The 17,321-nt window shown below is 38.7% G+C and overlaps 1 protein-coding gene across 1 annotated transcript in view; it reads right to left on the reverse strand.

The window, feature by feature from the left end:
• LOC119912223 overlaps positions 1-17,321 on the reverse strand; it is a 359,916-nt gene that overhangs the window by 304,860 nt on the left and 37,735 nt on the right. Inside the window, exons 8-10 of the mRNA XM_038731318.1 lie at positions 14,890-15,138; positions 14,700-14,799; positions 12,931-13,166 (exon numbers count right to left, since the gene is read on the reverse strand). Of these exons, the coding sequence (XP_038587246.1) occupies positions 12,931-13,166; positions 14,700-14,799; positions 14,890-15,138 (585 nt within the window). The remainder of the gene's footprint in view (positions 1-12,930; positions 13,167-14,699; positions 14,800-14,889; positions 15,139-17,321) is intronic.

A 17,321-nucleotide genomic window follows, 5' to 3' on the forward strand; every position in this document is an offset into this window, starting at 1 on the left:
AGACCATAATCCATGAGGTAGACCTTTGAACAAAAACATTAAATGCATTAAATGTGTAAACCAACTCTACTTACCTTTTATATAAGGTTAGATGTGGATAAGTGTCTAGATGACCAATAAATTTCCCTTCAGCATATGGTACAGTTATTTATTCTACTTACCAGTAGACTTCAGACGCCGCTGTCTGTCAGTTTCTGTAGTCTGCTTGTACGGAAGCTCAGTACTTATGTGCTGAAGTCCTTAGAAAATGGGGGGTGGTTAAGATTTAGAGAAGAGAAACAGGCTCTTGTATGAGAAAGATAGCCTTGCCTGCAGGGATCAGGAAGTAAAAGCTAAACTTGAAAGTTTACAGTCATCACATTTTCTATTGATGGACAGCTATGCAGATCTTGTCAAACCCGATCTGAGTGTGTCCCTCCCTTGTCTCACCCTACAGGGTACTATTATTATGATGTTTGTTACGGGTTGCTGACATGACAAACAAAATTAAACAACACAGTATGCAAACTTTCCTATTTATTAAGCAATATAAACAGGTTGCCCTTTCAATAATAATTCAAGTTACTCAGTTTTATGAGTGTGTGTGTGTGTGTGTCAGTGGTGGATGAAGTATTCAGATCCTTTACTTAAGTAAAAGTACAAATACCACACTGTAAAAATACAAGTAACAGTCCTGCATTTAAATTGTTACTAAAGTAAAATTATGAAAGTAAATCTGGAAATCTGGAAAATGTACTTAAAGAAGAAGAAGAAGATACTTTATTGTCGCATACACATAGCATACACAAATATTAAGTTCTGCTTTTCTGATGTCTCAAATACTTATGTCCTGCAATAAAATGCTAATTAATTATTTAAAATCATACAATGTGATTTTCTGGATTTTTGTTTTAGATTCCGTCTCTCACAGTTGAAGTATACCTATGATAAAAATTACAGACCTCTACATGCTTTGTAAGTAGGAAAACCTGCAAAATCAGCAGTGTATCAAATACTTGTTCTCCCCACTGTACATGTTGCGATATTCATTCTCTGCATTTAACCCATCACTCAAGGGAGCAGTTGGCAGCCACTGTGCAGCGTCCGAGGACACACTCCAGATATTTATCAGTGTCTGGTCAATGACACCGATCGGAGAACCTACATGTTTTTGATGGCAGGGGAACCCGAGCTCCCAGAGAAGACCCACGCAGACACGGGGAGAACACAGTGCTATCCACTGGACCAGCAAAGTAAAAGTAGTCGCTGCAGAAAAAAGTCCAGAGTGTTATCCTATCATGTAATATTATTACCATTATCCATTAATGTAAAAGGAGTGCAACTAATGATTAATTTCATTATGGATTAATCTGCTGATTATTTCCTCCATTATTGAATTTCTGAAATTAGTGAGAAATGGCGTCACAATTACGCAGAGCCCAAAATGACACCTTCACAATGCTTGCTTTGTCTAACAAGCAGTACAAACCTCAAAATAATTACCAATACATTTAAATAATTAAAAGGAAAAGCAGCAAATCTTCACAGTAGTGAAACCGTGAAATGATTTTACATTAAAAATGTCTATCAGTCAGTTAATTTCAATGTCAATTTAATAATCGTGTCAGCTGTACTACAAAATATTGGGTAGTATAATTTATAACAAAATATTTTTATGAAGTCTTTATAAGTTTTGCGTGTTTTGTAAGTAAGCAGTAAATGAAGCAATCAGATAAATATAGTGAATTGAAAAGTCCAACCTCTACCTCTGAGATGTAGTGGAGTAGAAGTAGAAAGTGGAATGAAAATAAAATACTTATTTACAAGCACAAGTTTGTACGTAAGTGTAGTACTTGAGTAATGTTAGAAACAGACACCTATATCCTGGAAAAATGCCCAAAACGAATTAGGAATAACTCCTCCACCATTAGGCCTTGATGCATAATCAACCTGATCTCACAGAAATACGTGAAACGTACACGACCCCTTAACCCTGATTTACGTGGTGGTAATAATGTGTTAAAATTATGTGTTGGCACCACAGAAACAAAACCTATACAATGTCAATGAGGCTCATTTGTTGTGGTGGACACATGGATTCCCTGGTTCAACAACGTCACACAATGGGCGGCGTTAAGTGTTGTTTTCTACTTTAAAAAACATTGTTTTATCATTTATTATAGTGTGTAGTATTATAATTGGTTCCAATTTTTTATTGTCTAAATAACATTGAATTGTCTGTGACGTAGATTGTTCCCTTTACGTTATTAAACCCTTATTTACATCAAGTTACGTACGCTTCTCACACATGAAGTTACACACGCTTCTTACCCAAAATCACTGCGCTTTTACAATACAGGTCCGTGGGGGAGGCCAAGATGGCGCTGGTCTGAGGAGGCTGTTTTAAACTCTTAGTCAGAAAAGTGGAGGTTTTTGATAACACAACCTAATTTGTTTGACTTGAAACTGGTTAAATGACGGCTTGATAGTGTAGTGAATCAGCCAGTGTTGGTTTAATTATTTTATGCCTAAAAGGAAGAACCCAGAATCTCTCTGTGTCTCTCCCTGAGAGAAAGAGAGGGGTGAAAGGTTTGCTCCACTCCCAAGTGCTGTTTGGGCAGACAAATATTCTTTGTCTTCCAGCAACGTACTTAGCCATATTCACGCAAACCTTTGTTGAATTTACTTTCTTTTGTTTTGTTTGTTAAGACCGTTTAAGCCACACAACTTTGAAATCAGGAATAACCAAGTTCCCTTTTAAGCTTTATTTCAGTCAAATTAACTTCCGCCGCTCCCACCAAAGTTCAGACCCAGCCACATGGGTTAGTTACACTAGTAACACTGAGGACATCAAACTATGAACCAAGCCAGGCTAACGGCCTATCACTGCAAGTTTTCTTCAACCACAAGCCCACTAGGACGGACCTCCAGGACAAACCTGCTAGTAAAAAGCCGGCCCTGGCGTGCCAAGCTGCTGAAACTGTGCACACCAAGGACCCAAGCGCTAACTAGTCGTGGGGCCGTCCGAACACCATCCGGCTGAGAAACTGCAAGTAGTAAGGCAAAGCAACTTACATTCTATGGTCGAGGTGATGTCCTTTATCTTTAATCCTTTAGCCTTTAATCCTTAGTCATGATCCTTAATCCTTAGTCATGATCATATAACTTGCGTTCATAAGTTATCTTGCTCCCTTAGAATAAATCCTTTCCCACAATAGACCACTAGACTCACATTGAACTATCTTACGCTCATTGATTGCATTCTGTTTGTTTAATCATTATTGTTGTATGTCTTTGATATATTTAACCTCACTGTGTATTCACATTAGTTAGTTAAGAAATTTCACCTTAATCACAGGAACTGTGTGTGTGTACTGTTTAAATCCAGGTCACTGGACAGAGGATTCACGACTTTGATATGAGACTGACTGATTGATTAAACTGATTCAAAACGATTAGCAATTATTAACTAACTTATCACTAGTGAATAATTGTGTAATTATTAGAACCATACCCAAGGCGTCCTGAGACCTTGGGCGGACAGTAGGTTACTCAGGTGGTGCCCCCAAAACGAGGACTTATGAAATAATATTTAAAATATTATTATTCATAACTTTATTGAAAAAGAGTGGGTTTGCTGCAAATGTATTGAGAAACTATTTTCAAATCTCACGTCAGTAACACGGAAGCTTCTATGGAAGACTCAGGTAAAGAAGATGTATCGAATAAACTTGACGTTAACCCAGAGGACACAGTTGACATTCTTTTCATTTCACCTCATAACTGCGAGCGCAGTAATGGTAATGGTGACAGCGAGGAGAGTGGCCACGCAGACATTTTGGCTGCTATCCAAGATTTAGCCAAAATTTGTGGTGAACTGGCCAAACAACTCGACAACTCATTCCATTAAAATTTCGCACATTGAACTGAAAACAAGAACCTTTACGCAAATTGAGAAACTCTCCTTTACTGTTGAACTACTTGTGATGGACGTTGAGCACCATAAAGAAGAACTGGAAAACACGAAACAAGAGATTGAAAATCGGAAAAAAGAAAACAGATTCCTGAGGGAAGGAGTCGCCAAATGCAAGCGTTATAGATGGAGATGGGCGCTAAAGCTGCACGGGCTGAAAGAGGAGGCCAACGAGGATGTGAAAAAGGTAGTGATTAATGTGATTGGAAAGGTTGCTCTAGGGCTACGGGAATACCTGGAGGAGGGTGTTGACATTGTCCATTGTGTCGGCCCTAAAAAACAGGATGGTCTGTCAGATCTGTCATTATTCTGTTTGCACTCTGCCGCATCCATGTTGCTGTTTGGAAGAGAGCCAAAGGGAGCAGGTGACAAAAAACTGCAGATGATGATGGCAGATGGTTAACTATGTTATTATAATAATAATAATAATAATCCTTATTTGTAGAGCACTTTTCAAAAACAAGTTACAAAGTGCTTTAACAAGTGTAAAGAATAATACAAAAAAAAAAGATAAGAGCATGAAAATTTAATATAAAATTAGTAAAATACAATAAAATAAAAGGGATAAAATAAAGTCAAATAAGATCGGGAAAAGCTCTCCTATAAAAGTATGTTTTAAGAAGGGACTTAAAAGAGTTCACTGACTCAGCCGACCTGATTTCCTCGGGCAGGCTGTTCCAGAGCCTCGGGGCCCTGACAGCAAACTCTCTGTCCCCTTTAGTTTTCAGTCGAGACTCTGGAACAGACAGCAGACCTCTGCCCGAGGATCTCAAGGTACGTGCTGGTGCGTATGGGACTAAAAGGTCAGAAATATAACAAGGCGAGAGGCCATGAAGAGCTTTAAAAGTGATCAATAGAATTTTAAAGTCAATTCTAAAACATACTGGGAGCCAGTGTAATGAAGCTAAAATAGGAGTAATGTGGTCATATTTCTTTGTTCTGGTTAAAAGCCTGGCAGCTGAGTTCTGGACAGTCTGGAGTCGATCAATAGATTTTTGGGTTAAACTGGTGAAAAGGCTGTTGCAATAATCCAGGCGTGATGAGATGAAGGCGTGTAAAATGGTCTCGGTGTCCTTAAAAGTTAACATAGATCGAATTTTAGCTATATTTCTAAGTTGATAAAAACATGATTGAACAAGCTTTGTGGTGTGCTGCTCGAAATTTAAATTACTATCAAACCAAACACCAAGGTTCTTTGCCACAGGCTTAATGTGATTTACTAGGGAACCAGCAGATGGCAGTATTTGATTTGCCATCTGCTGGGACCCGATGACCAGGATTTCTGTTTTGTCTGAGTTCAGCTAGAGGAAATTATTTGACATCCATTTTTTAACTTCACAAAGGCAGTTGTTAAGTGAACTGAAGTATTCCAGGGTCTGTGGATCTGACGGGCAAGTATATTTGTGTGTCATCAGCATAAATATGAAAAGAAATGCCATGTTTATGGATAATATGTCCAAGGGGAAGCAGATACAAGGAAAACAAAATGGGTCCTAAGACCGACCCCTGAGGCACACCATATTTAACTGGACAGAATGAAGAGACATAGTTGTTTACAGACACGCAAAACTTCCTATTTGACAGGTAGGATGAAAACCATTCTAGGGCAGTACCAGAGATCCCCACCCAGTGCCTCAGTCTGTCTAACATGATGTTGTGATCAATGGTGTCAAAAGCAGCGCTAAGGTCCAGGAGTACAAGGACTGAGCACATACCTTCATCAGCAGACATTAAAAGGTCATTGGTGACTTTAAGCAGGGCAGTCTCAGTGCTGTGGTACTTCCTAAAACCAGACTGAAACTTTTCAAATATTTTGTTATTTTCCAGCACAGTGAGCAGCTGTTTGGACACAATTCTTTCTAGAATCTTTGCAATAAAAGGCAGTTTTGAAATTGGTCTAAAATTATGTGGGAGGGAGGGATCTAAACCAGGTTTCTTTAAAAGTGGGTTCACGCAAGCCGTTTTAAAATAATCAGGGACACAACCAGTAGATAGGGAGCTGTTGAAAACAGAGATCAAATGGGGCCCAACAGAATCTATTACTTTTAGTAAAAATTTTGTAGGTATTATATCAAGTGGGCTGGAGGACACTCTCATTTGTGATATTGTTTTTAAAAGCTCAGACAAGTCGATGGGATAAAACTGGTTAAAACTCTGTTGTTGCTGGTGAGGAACCTCTGAGTAAGAGGCCGCAGGGGTAATAGAGGCTCTGATTGACACCACCTTATTGGTAAAATAAGATAAAAACAATTCACAGTCATCATTACTTCCAGCTGAGGCACAAGGAGGGGTTGGGTTTACCAGCTGATCCACAGTCTTAAACAGAAACCTGGGATTGTGTTTATGTGTAGTAATGAGTTCAGAAAAATAGTGTGTTCTCGCATCCTTAACCATTTTATTGTAGTTAATTAATAAATCCTTCAGACTGATATAAATCCTTCAGACTATTAGGCAGGATAATGCACTCTTCATTGTATGCAATGTTTATGGTCACAACTCACGCTCTCTGAACAAAGGGCTTTTCTCCCACATAGTTTCAAAATTAAATGAACTCTTACAGAAGTATTCAAACTCCCTTTTAATTGTAAGTGGTGACTTTAACGAATGTGCTGATGATTCACAGGTATCCTCCCAAAATTTGCATAAAATATCGATGGTGTTTCAGTTGAATTTTATATTAATTTTTAGGACTAGATTTTGTTTTGTAAACTGCTGTGTGTATATTTATCTCCATAAGCACAAAAAGGCACCAAAATGTAGCCACATGCCTTTTCTCACTCAAATGGCAAAATCTTGTTCAGTGGAGGTTTAGAGTTTTAGCTTTGAACCTTAATTGATAGGAAAGTCTCAGTCGTTTCTCATTCACTCCCTGTTGTAATTCCAGCCTGAGGTCCAACCTGTCACTAATTTTTTAACTTGCTATATCTTCCTCGCTTCTCTGTGTTCACCTTGATTCTGAGTTTAATATATGTTCAACTTTCCAAATGAAAAACGTTTGCATATTTATGGCTTCTGGATTTTTTAATGCAGGAGAAGGAGCATATCTTTTACAATGTAGTAGTAGCAGTAGCAATACATACAACAAGTTATCCTCATAACATTAGAAGTATTAAGTAGTAGTACTGGTATAAGTAAATACAAAGCAGAATAATGGGGTCAAACTACATTTCACTAAGATCTGATAAAATGTCTTTCCTATCATCAGTTTTTATTATTCACATCAAGGAAAGCAATTCAAAATGTGGAAAGTCTAAATAACTTGCAGATCCATCCTCCTTCAATGAATCGGTCCTGATGTCCTGATCTTACGTCTCAACACTTTCAAGGACAACTGTGGCGACAATCCGTATCGTCTCAAGGCCTTTAAAAAAAAAGCCACATAAACACACACAAAAAAACATTGTTAAAACTGAACAAAATAGTTTGTAGATTATTTGAATTAAAAGTGACAACAAACTATTCATAACATTGAAAAAAACCTGTAACAGCTGTTAGTCTCACCTCCTGCTGCAACACACTCTGCAACTCCGAGTCTGACAGCTGAGTCAACAACTCTAATTTCACGTTCAGGGCAAGAACATAATCTGTTGACATAAATACACAACATGTTACATAGAAGAATCTACATGATAATGGATTTCATTATTATAGCTCACTATTCAACATGCTTTGAAATATAATAACCATAATAACCATAAATACTGTCTTTCATCAGCTTGTAAAACAAGATGAAGGCCTATCAGGTAAAGTTATGTAACATTATAATTGTAACTTAAGTTAAACAGGCTACAGCTGTGTAGCACACAGAAGCCGTTGCCATTGTTACTGTCCATAGAGCACCTGCCGTTCACTTGCGGAGTGCTGTGTCTGATCACCGGAGCAAAGAGCAACCTCACGGGGCCAAGCGACTACATTGTGATTTTAACTTTCCTAAGACCGACACCTTCCCCAATACTAATCAGTATGCAGTGTGTCCACTTATGTAAGGCATTTGATCGCTTGTCTTGCTTTTGTTTATCTACTTCTCCAACACGCTGCATCCAGCGAAGTCTGCTGAAGCCTCCCTCCGCTGCTTGTTTGGGTGGGTGAATTGCAGGATGATCAACATCCCAGCCCTCCTATGACTGTATGTGTATTCAGAGCCAGTGAGCAACGCACTTTCAAAATAATAGCCTAATAATAGAAACTGTGTTAATGTGTGATAATTGTCGGCATTAATTAATTAATGCGTTGACGCAATAATAACGCGTTAACGTGCCCAGCCCTAAAACAATAATGTATTCTCTGGTTTTATGTAAATATAAGCAGCAACAGTTGAAGTAAACACATAGTAAAAGATGAAAAAATAATATAGCTTTGAAAAGGATGTCAATAACAATCAAGCTAATGCACTCGAGGCAAAGGTTCAGACCATGTAATAAATGTAACAAATGGATATACTTACATGGCCCTTTTGTTGCAGTAGGCAGAGTGAGAGATGTTTTGGAAAGAAGAATATTTTTAAGTGAATTGATAATTTGTTCATGAAAATCAGACAAGACAAACGTCAGTTGTATGAAAAATGTTCAAATGTAACAAGAAAAAAACTACTGCTACTGGTAAATAATAATAGCTGTCCAGTAGCTTCCCAAGTTGCAAGATTAAAATGTTATACACATTAATGAAGTCAAACATCTTACCAGTGACTGCAATAACGCTCACTCCACTGCTTCTGGCGTTTTCAAACACAGAGTAGAGAGTGAATACGTATGTAGTTCTAGCAGTGAGAGATGAGACTGTGTAAGTTACTGGTCCATCTCCATCTGGTGCAGTGATGCTGATCTCTGCATCATTAAACTGGAGAATAAAGCTGAAGTTGTTGTTCACTTTGTTCCACTGCAGAGTGATACTGGTCTCATCTTGTGCTGTTGATCTGAAGTTTTCTGCATTTGGAGGAGCTGAGACAAAAAGAGCAGTGAAAAATGGATTAATCTCTAAGAGTTTAAGATGGTTTTGTTTTGTGTCCCCACATTGATAAAAGTGACATATATTACCGGTAACTGCAGTAATGTTTACTCCACTGTTTCTGACGTTTTCAATCACAGAGAAGAGAGTGAATGTGTATTCAGTTGCAGCAGTGAGAGATGAGACTGTGTAAGTTACTGGTCCATCTCCATCTGGTGCAGTGATGTTGATCTCTGCATCATTAAACTGGAGAATAAAGCTGAAGTTGTTGTTCACTTTATTCCACTGCAGAGTGATACTGGTCTCATTTTGTCCTATTGATCTGAAGTCTTCTGTTTTTGGAGGAGCTGAGAGAGAAGAAGAGAAGGGAATGAATTTATCAACAAACAAGTTTTCGTAATAATTATTAATACTCCATGACTGTTAAGGTTGCTACATTTTGTATTCCATTGTTAAGAAAACCCAGTGGTGGCTATTGGCGATACAGTAGATGTTTGTATTAGCAAGAATGTCACATTTTATACCTAACCACATCACAGTGTGTTTGACAAGACATATGTAATGAACAATAAATTAAGAATTTAAAATTCATGGTACTTTAAGTAGGACAGTAACCATGGGGAAGTAAAGGAGTTTAAAGAGGTGGTATTATGCTCATTTTCAGGTTCAAATTCAGGGGTTGTACCAGAACAGGTTTACGTGGTTTAATTTTCAAAAAACACCATATTTTGTCATACTGCACATTGCTGCAGCTCCTCTTTTCACCCTGTGTTGAAGGCTTCGTTTTAGCTATGGAGTGATAATTCTTGTCTCTAAATGATCTTTGTTGGGACTTGCACATGGGCAGTTCCTAGTTAAGGCCTACTAGCCAATCAGAAGCAGAGAAAGGTGGGTCAGCGAAAAGACAGTAACCAGCTTTGATTCAGCTGTAGGCTACATGTTGCCGACCAGGTTGGCAACATGGACTGGAGCAAGAGTTTCAGAGCGGTGAGTTATTAATCTGTAACAAAAGTCTCTTTCATCCATTAAGTTTTAACTGAGCTCTGTCTCTACATCACAGTGACAACTTTATGTCCACTGACTGCCTGGAGGGTAGCTAGTGTTTGGAAGGGAGAGGAGAGGTGTGTGCTGCAGCTAAGTGGTTTTCCACTGGTGTTTTTGAGGGCATGTCGGGCTAGTGTATCAGCGAGCATTATGACACGTATTTACTTGTGACATCACAAAAAAGCGGAAGAAAAGGCTGGACTACAAACGAGCTGTTTTCAGGCAGTTCAGAGCAGAGTTTTCTGTGGGGGATGGGAACTCCCTTTGGGCTGGACTTTGGGCTTTTTCACTTTGCAAACCTATTACATGCACAAAAAAGATATAACTCAATAAAGGAGAGGGGAAAAGCCAAAAACCATAATACCACCTCTTGCCAATGTGTTGGCCAGTTCAGTACTTAACTTCAGGTAGAGAAGCAGGACATCAGCAAAATACAATAAAATGTTCCCCAGTCACACTTGTAGCTCCTGGGTAAAGCCCCAGAGCTAAAATATACACAGTGGAAACCCTACTTTTGCTATTATTTTAGGCTCTGTTTGATGAAGGAGGTAATGCTTTCATAGTTTCTTTTGAATGTACATCGCCCAGCATGAGGTGAGACAGATTAACCTGTTGCTTTTATTTATCTGCCTCTGATTAGTCCAGAGAACCAGGAGACGTTTTTTGACTTCAAGTTAGGTCAAATTAGCAACAATAAATATGCAACGTCTGGTTAGACTTTCAAAGGCCTATCTCTTAGTGTTGCCTTGTTGAAGTGGCACGTTGTTAATATCACATATAAACGGCACAGCTAAACGCAATTTGGTTAGATTTAAGCACTAAAAGTAGATTTAGGAAAAAATCATGGTTTGGGTTAAAAGAACTATGATATATACACCAGTTAACTTATGTAAGTTAAGTAATGTTATTTGCATAGCTTACTCAACTTACATAGCCTACGTAACTTGTAACAGTCAACTATACTGCCTTCATGTAGGCTTGTTTCATGACAAACTCTTTGAAAAGTGTACACATAGTGCCATTCCATAGAGTAGCAGCTGAATGACCTCACACAACAATGGCATTAACTAAGTTACCCTCTGACATTTGCAATATGTTTTTTTTCAATAAGGGTTGCTGAGAAGTCTTAAATATCTTGGAGTTATCTTTGATCAGGACATGTCGTTTAAGTCTCACATTAAGCAAATTTCAAGGACCGCCTTTTTTCACCTATGTAATATTGCAAAAATCCTGTCTAAAAATGATGCAGAAACACTAGTCCATGCATTTGTTACTTCTAGGCTGGATTACTGCAATTCTTTATTATCAGGCTGTTTCGAAAAAGTCCGTTAAGACTCTTCAGCTGATCCAGAATGCTGCAGCACGTGTTCTGACAGGAACCAGGAAAAGAGATCATATTTCTCCTGTTTTAGCTTCTCTGCATTGGCTTCCAGTAAAATCCAGAATAGAATTCTTCTTACCTACAAAGCTCTTAATGGTCAGGCAACATCTTATCTTAAAGAGCTCATAGTACCTTACTACCCCACCAGAGCACTGCGCTCCCAGAATGCAGGGTTACTTGTGGTTCCTAGAGTCTCCAAAAGTAGACTAGGAGCCAGAGCGTTCAGCTATCAAGCTCCTCTCCTGTGGAACCAGGTTCCAGTTTGGGTTCAGGAGGCAGACACCATCTCCACATTTAAGAGTAGGCTTAAGACTTTCCTCTTTGATAAAGCTTATAGTTAGGGCTGGCTCAGGTGAGTCCTGAACCATCCCTTAGTTATGCTGCTATAGGCCTAGACTGCCGGGGGATTTCCCATGATGCACTGAGCTCCTCTCTCCTCTACTTTCTCTCCCTCTGTATGCAACCTCATCCCATTATTGCATGTTACTAACACAACTTCTCCCCTTTCTGGTAGTCTTGTGCTTTCTCGTCCCTCTCCTCTCTCCTATCACTTCCTGCAGGTTTTCTGGCTCTGGAGCTGTGGAGTCTGGATCTGTGGTTGCGGGTCACCTCCTGCCCCCGTGTTCCTGCTCGACACCCTCTGCTGCAACGACTATTGTTGCTAGTCTTATTGTTATTATTGTTATTATAATCATTAACATTACGATGGTTACCATTAACACTATTATAAATATCTGTACCATTTTTCATTTAGTCTATAGCAACATTATCTTCACTGTGTGTACCTCTGTGTGTATATTGTGTAGGCTGCCTCCCTCCCCTCTCTCTCTCCTTCCATCCCTCTCTTTCTTTCTCTCTCTCTCCCTCTCTCTCTCTCTCTCCCTCTCTCTCTCCTTCACCCCCAACCGGTCGAGGCAGATGGCCGCCCACCCTGAGCCATGGTTCTGCTCGAGGTTTCTGCCTCTTAAAAGGAAGTTTTTCCTTGCCTCTGTCGCCTAGTGCTGGGCTTCTGTAAATATCATCACAGAGTACGGTCTAGACCTGCTCTTTTGTTTATAATAAATAAATTTTATTTAATTCTCTCCGCATGCGGACTAGGTTAATTGGTGACCCTAAAATTGTCCTTAGGTGTGAGTGTGACTGGTTGTTTGTCTATGTGTGGCATGTTGACATTATCACTGACATGATCGCTATTTCTCAATTTAAACAGAATTATACTGATGAGAAACATATAAGTAAGTAAGTATAGATGGTTGATGTTTTGAATAATAAATAATAAAAATTTTTATGGTATTTGTTGTTTTTCTTGTTCTGAAACATTCATTTCAATAGCAGATTTCTGCAATCAGAGTTTTCATTTTATTTGACTTGATTTGGGTGATTTTGTGTCTTTTGAGAACATTTTATACATAGCAAACATTAACGTTACAGACAAGAAAGTAATTTTCTTTAGGAAGATAAATGTTACTGTGCTGTTTACAACATGATCACTAGATTTCCACATGTTTATCTGCTATAGATAGTATGTTATTCTGAGCAGCATTTAGCAGAAGAACATTGTTCTAATGCAGAAATGAATCTCTATGTGAGCAGAAATAAGATGCATTACTTGTTGAGTAGCAGATGAACGGGAAAGTGAGGGAGCAGTTATCATCTGACCACCGTCCTGAGTTACTGAACACTGTGGTGACACACTGCTCTGTGCTGTCTGGTTGCCCACTGGCCCAGTAATGAAACAGAGACGTGCTCCCATCAGACCACAGTTGTTCCGAGTGTAGACCGATCCACACAGAGTCCCCAGCAGCCAGGTTTCTGATGACATCATTTTCGGTCTGATCACGTATACTGAGAGAGAAACAGTAGTATATACACATCAAGGGTGAGTTGAATATAACTGAAGAGGTAAAAGATAACAGATTTTGTTGGTATGATTATAGTCAGAAGAATAATCACGGTTTCACATTTATCATGATTAACATGCATTAATTAATTTCACAACATTAGTAATGACTTAAGTTTATTATATAAACCTTTACTTATACAGGAAATGTCCCATTGAGACACAGTCTCTTTCACAAGGGAGTTAATGTTTAATTACATTAACAATTATATTTCTATAATATGTAAGTATTATTAGGGGGAATACTAACTTCACTTATCCGCCAGGGATAAGTGAAGTTATTAAGGAGCGTAATAAACTGAACTGTTATTGTCATCAACTCTCGTCTGTGACGGACCACTCACTACGGTTGAGTCTGTGCTGTTAATGCCATACCAATAAGCCTTTGGTGTTGCGGTCAAGTTGCATGTTTGGTACCCTGTAAACCCAGATTCAAATCTGGGTGAGGTGACTGTTCTTGCCTTTCCGTCACATCATCTATACATATAAGTTTTTGTGAAAATGACAGAAAGACACTGAGAACATCTGTCATGCAGTGTTATTACTAACTGAAATGCATTTAACTGTTAGTCTATAAGCTCCTGATGTTATGTTAGTGTTTTACACCTGGCATATTATCATACAAAGCCTAACTTTTAGGTTTTAAGAGGACTACTTCTTCAAAGAAGTGATTTGCACTGCGAGGAAGCTGCTCAGCGCAAATGTTCAACTACTTTGACCGCATGCCATGTGCAAGCCTTTGAAAATAATGGGTCTCATAGTGCAGCAGTGCTGTTGTTGCAGTGGGTCTGAAAGGTTACACCGGCTTTGTTTGTTTACGTTGCACTGAAAGCTGGACTCTCACCTCTATGGCATCGATTGTAAGTGACACCTTGATACTTAATTCCCAATCAACTTGCCACGTTAAAGTTATTATGAATTACATTTACTTGGTGCTGCATCAAATTTGATGCAGTTATTTGAGCTTTTAGCAGCGACCTTTTAACAGCAAGTTGTAGAACAGGTGATCCGTCATATAATAATAATAGTGCCGTCCGGTAATCGCTGCACCCCCAGTTGGGAAATATAATATTGTACATTGTGTGATTATTTAAGGATTTGGTCAAGTGACAACATAGCTGTTAACATCTTAAAATCTAAATCAGTCACCTTAAAACTAAGGTATGTTACTATACTTCTATTCCTAATACTGCTTATCCATCCATTCAAGAGCCACACAGTCATGAAACTAGGGATGAAAAATATATAACTCGAAGCAGTTAAAAAATAATATTACTAAATCAACAGACAGGAAGAGAAGGATTCAAATGATAAAAAAAAGATAAATTAAAACAGTTGATTTCCCAATCTATTTGGGATTTAATCAACTGTCACAATACTGAATTAGCTGAATCAACAGAACAGATAGTAGTTGTTAAGTAGTTGCTTCAGTACTGAACTATTGTATGTGTTGGAGTCTTCATTAGTGCACACTGTACCTGGCTAGATCGACGTAATTCTCCCTGCAGTATCTCTGAGCTTCAGTCCAATTCAAAGGTGTGTCGACTTTTACAAAGGTTGATGTTCCATTTACTGAACCTGGAAATATATTGATGAAGAAAAGTTTTTATTATATGCTATGCAGAAATTCTATTTAGCTTTTTGTTCTTATGCTATAAGAAAACTCACCGTTATAGCACACAGAGTAGAATGGGTAGTTACAATTAACGTCCAACCACTTTCCATTGTAGTCATAGAAGTAGTAATAGTAATAGTAATAGTAATAGCTTTGAAGCACCACACAGTTCTGTTGTCCGTTAGGACTATAGGGATGTCCAGGAGCCCAGTTTCTAAACTCTGTCTCTCCTTCACCATAGAAGCTGCTGTTACTCAGGGACCATCTCCAGCCCCCACCGTAGAGGCCTATCCAAGCCTTGCCTGTTCAAACAGATGTTCATTATATAACAGCTGGAATTAAAATTGTTGCTGAATTGACTTAAATTATAGATGAATGTGTACGATTGTACATACAGTACATACACACTATGTTTATGTTCTGTATACGTTTTCAATAATTAGTACTTGCCTCTGTAGCTTGGTGTGGTCCAGATTACAGCAAAGGCATCAGTCTGGGTTTCTATGGTGGCCAGGTCAGTGTAGACCCGTCTGCAGAAGCTCTGAGCTTCAGTCCAGTTCTGTGCCGTATTCTCAAAGTAGTACTGACGAGTCCCTAAAACAAAGCATATTAAATTATTTACAGTGAACATGAAGAGGCAGTATGCATCAGGTGGGTTCAGCTATACTGTGGGGTTTTACAATACATTTTCCTCATATTCATATTTCCTCATTACGCAGAAATCACTGTATCATAACTACAGAGCAGGTAAAACAATTAGTGCTCTATGCCAGAGGTCACTAGATGGTAGGTTTGCCACCTTCAACACAGAAAAATAAGGGACTCCTGTCGGAGCAGGGACCAGCAATGATAGGCTCGATGTTGTGCCAGTGGTGGAATATCATAACGTAAAACATGTTTTCAGTAAAGTGTTAAGATTGATACCAATGAACATTATAATAAGCTATCTGCTATTAAAATCAGTGTGAACAGATCCACTCAGTTTCTCTCCATCGCAACGCAACAGACTAGCGGTCGTATTGAAATTGAACATTTAGTGGTGTTCCCACAGAATCCCTCTTTATCCGACCACTGTTTGATAACTTTTGAGTTTGTATTGCTGAACTACTCGCCACTGGGCAAAAATTTCTATACAAGATGTCTGTCTGATAGTGCCATAGCTAAATTTAAGGATGCGATCCCATCAGCTCTAAATACATTATCTAGTCACAAAGTAACGGAGGACTCCTATGCTAATTTCAGTCCCTCCCAAATCGATCATCTTGTTGATAGTGCTGCAGGCTCGCTGCGAATGACACTCGACTCTGTAGCCCTTCTAAAAAAGAAAATACTAAAACAAAGACGGTTAGCTCCATGGTATAATACTGAAACTCGCAAATTAAAGCAAATATCACAGAAACTTGAGAGGAATTGGCGTTCTACCAAAGTGGAAAATTCTCGTTTAATTTGGCAAGATAGTCTTAAAACTTATAGGAAGGCCCTCCGTAATGCCAGAGCAGCCTACTACTCGTCATTAATAGAGGAAAATAGGAACAACCCCAGGTTTCTTTTCAGCACTGTAGCCAGGCTGACAGAGAGTCACAGCTCTATTGAGCCAAGTATTCCCATAGCTCTCAGTAGTTACGATTTCATGAGCTTCTTTAATGATAAAATTCTAGCTATTAGAGACAAAATTCACCAAGACCTGCCCTCAATTGGCACCGACTTATCTCTTAACTCAGGAACCTTAGAAACAGCTGTAGAACCAGATACATGTTTAGACTGTTTTGCTTCCCTCAATCTTTACCATCTAACTCAATTATTTCTTCATCTAAACCATCAACCTGCCTCTTAGACCCCATCCCGACTAGGCTGCTTAAAGATGTTCTACCCTTAGTCAGCACCTCTATACTAGATATGATCAATCTATCTTTATCAACAGGCTATGTACCACAGTACTTTAAAGTAGCTGTAATTAAACCTCTTCTGAAAAAGCCCAAACTTGATCCGGATGTTTTAGCCAACTATAGACCTATATCTAACCTTCCATTTCTCTCTAAGGTTCTGGAGAAAGCAGTTGTTAAACAGCTGTGTGACTTTCTACAGAGCAATAGTTTATTTGAGGATTTTCAGTCAGGATTTAGAGCTCATCATAGCACAGAGACAGCACTGGTGAAAATTACTAATAAACTCCTTATTGCATCAGACAAAGGACTTGTCTCTGTACTGGTTTTATTAGATCTTAGTGCTGCATTTGATACCATTGACCATCAGATCCTATTGCAGAGACTGGAATATTTCATTGGCATTAAAGGAACCGCTCTAAGCTGGTTTAAGTCCTATTTATCAGATCGATTTCAGTTTGTACATGTTAACGATGAGTCCTCCATGCACGCCAAAGTTACTCATGGAGTTCCTCAAGGATCTGTCCTTGGACCAATCCTCTTCACTTTATATATGCTTCCTTTAGGCAATATTATCAGGAAACATTCCATAAGCTTTCATT

This window comes from Micropterus salmoides, unplaced genomic scaffold (assembly GCF_014851395.1).
Source record: "Micropterus salmoides isolate LMB-PRFRI ecotype aquatic unplaced genomic scaffold, ASM1485139v1 Ms_hic_scaffold_2, whole genome shotgun sequence".
Lineage (NCBI taxonomy): Eukaryota > Metazoa > Chordata > Actinopteri > Centrarchiformes > Centrarchidae > Micropterus > Micropterus salmoides.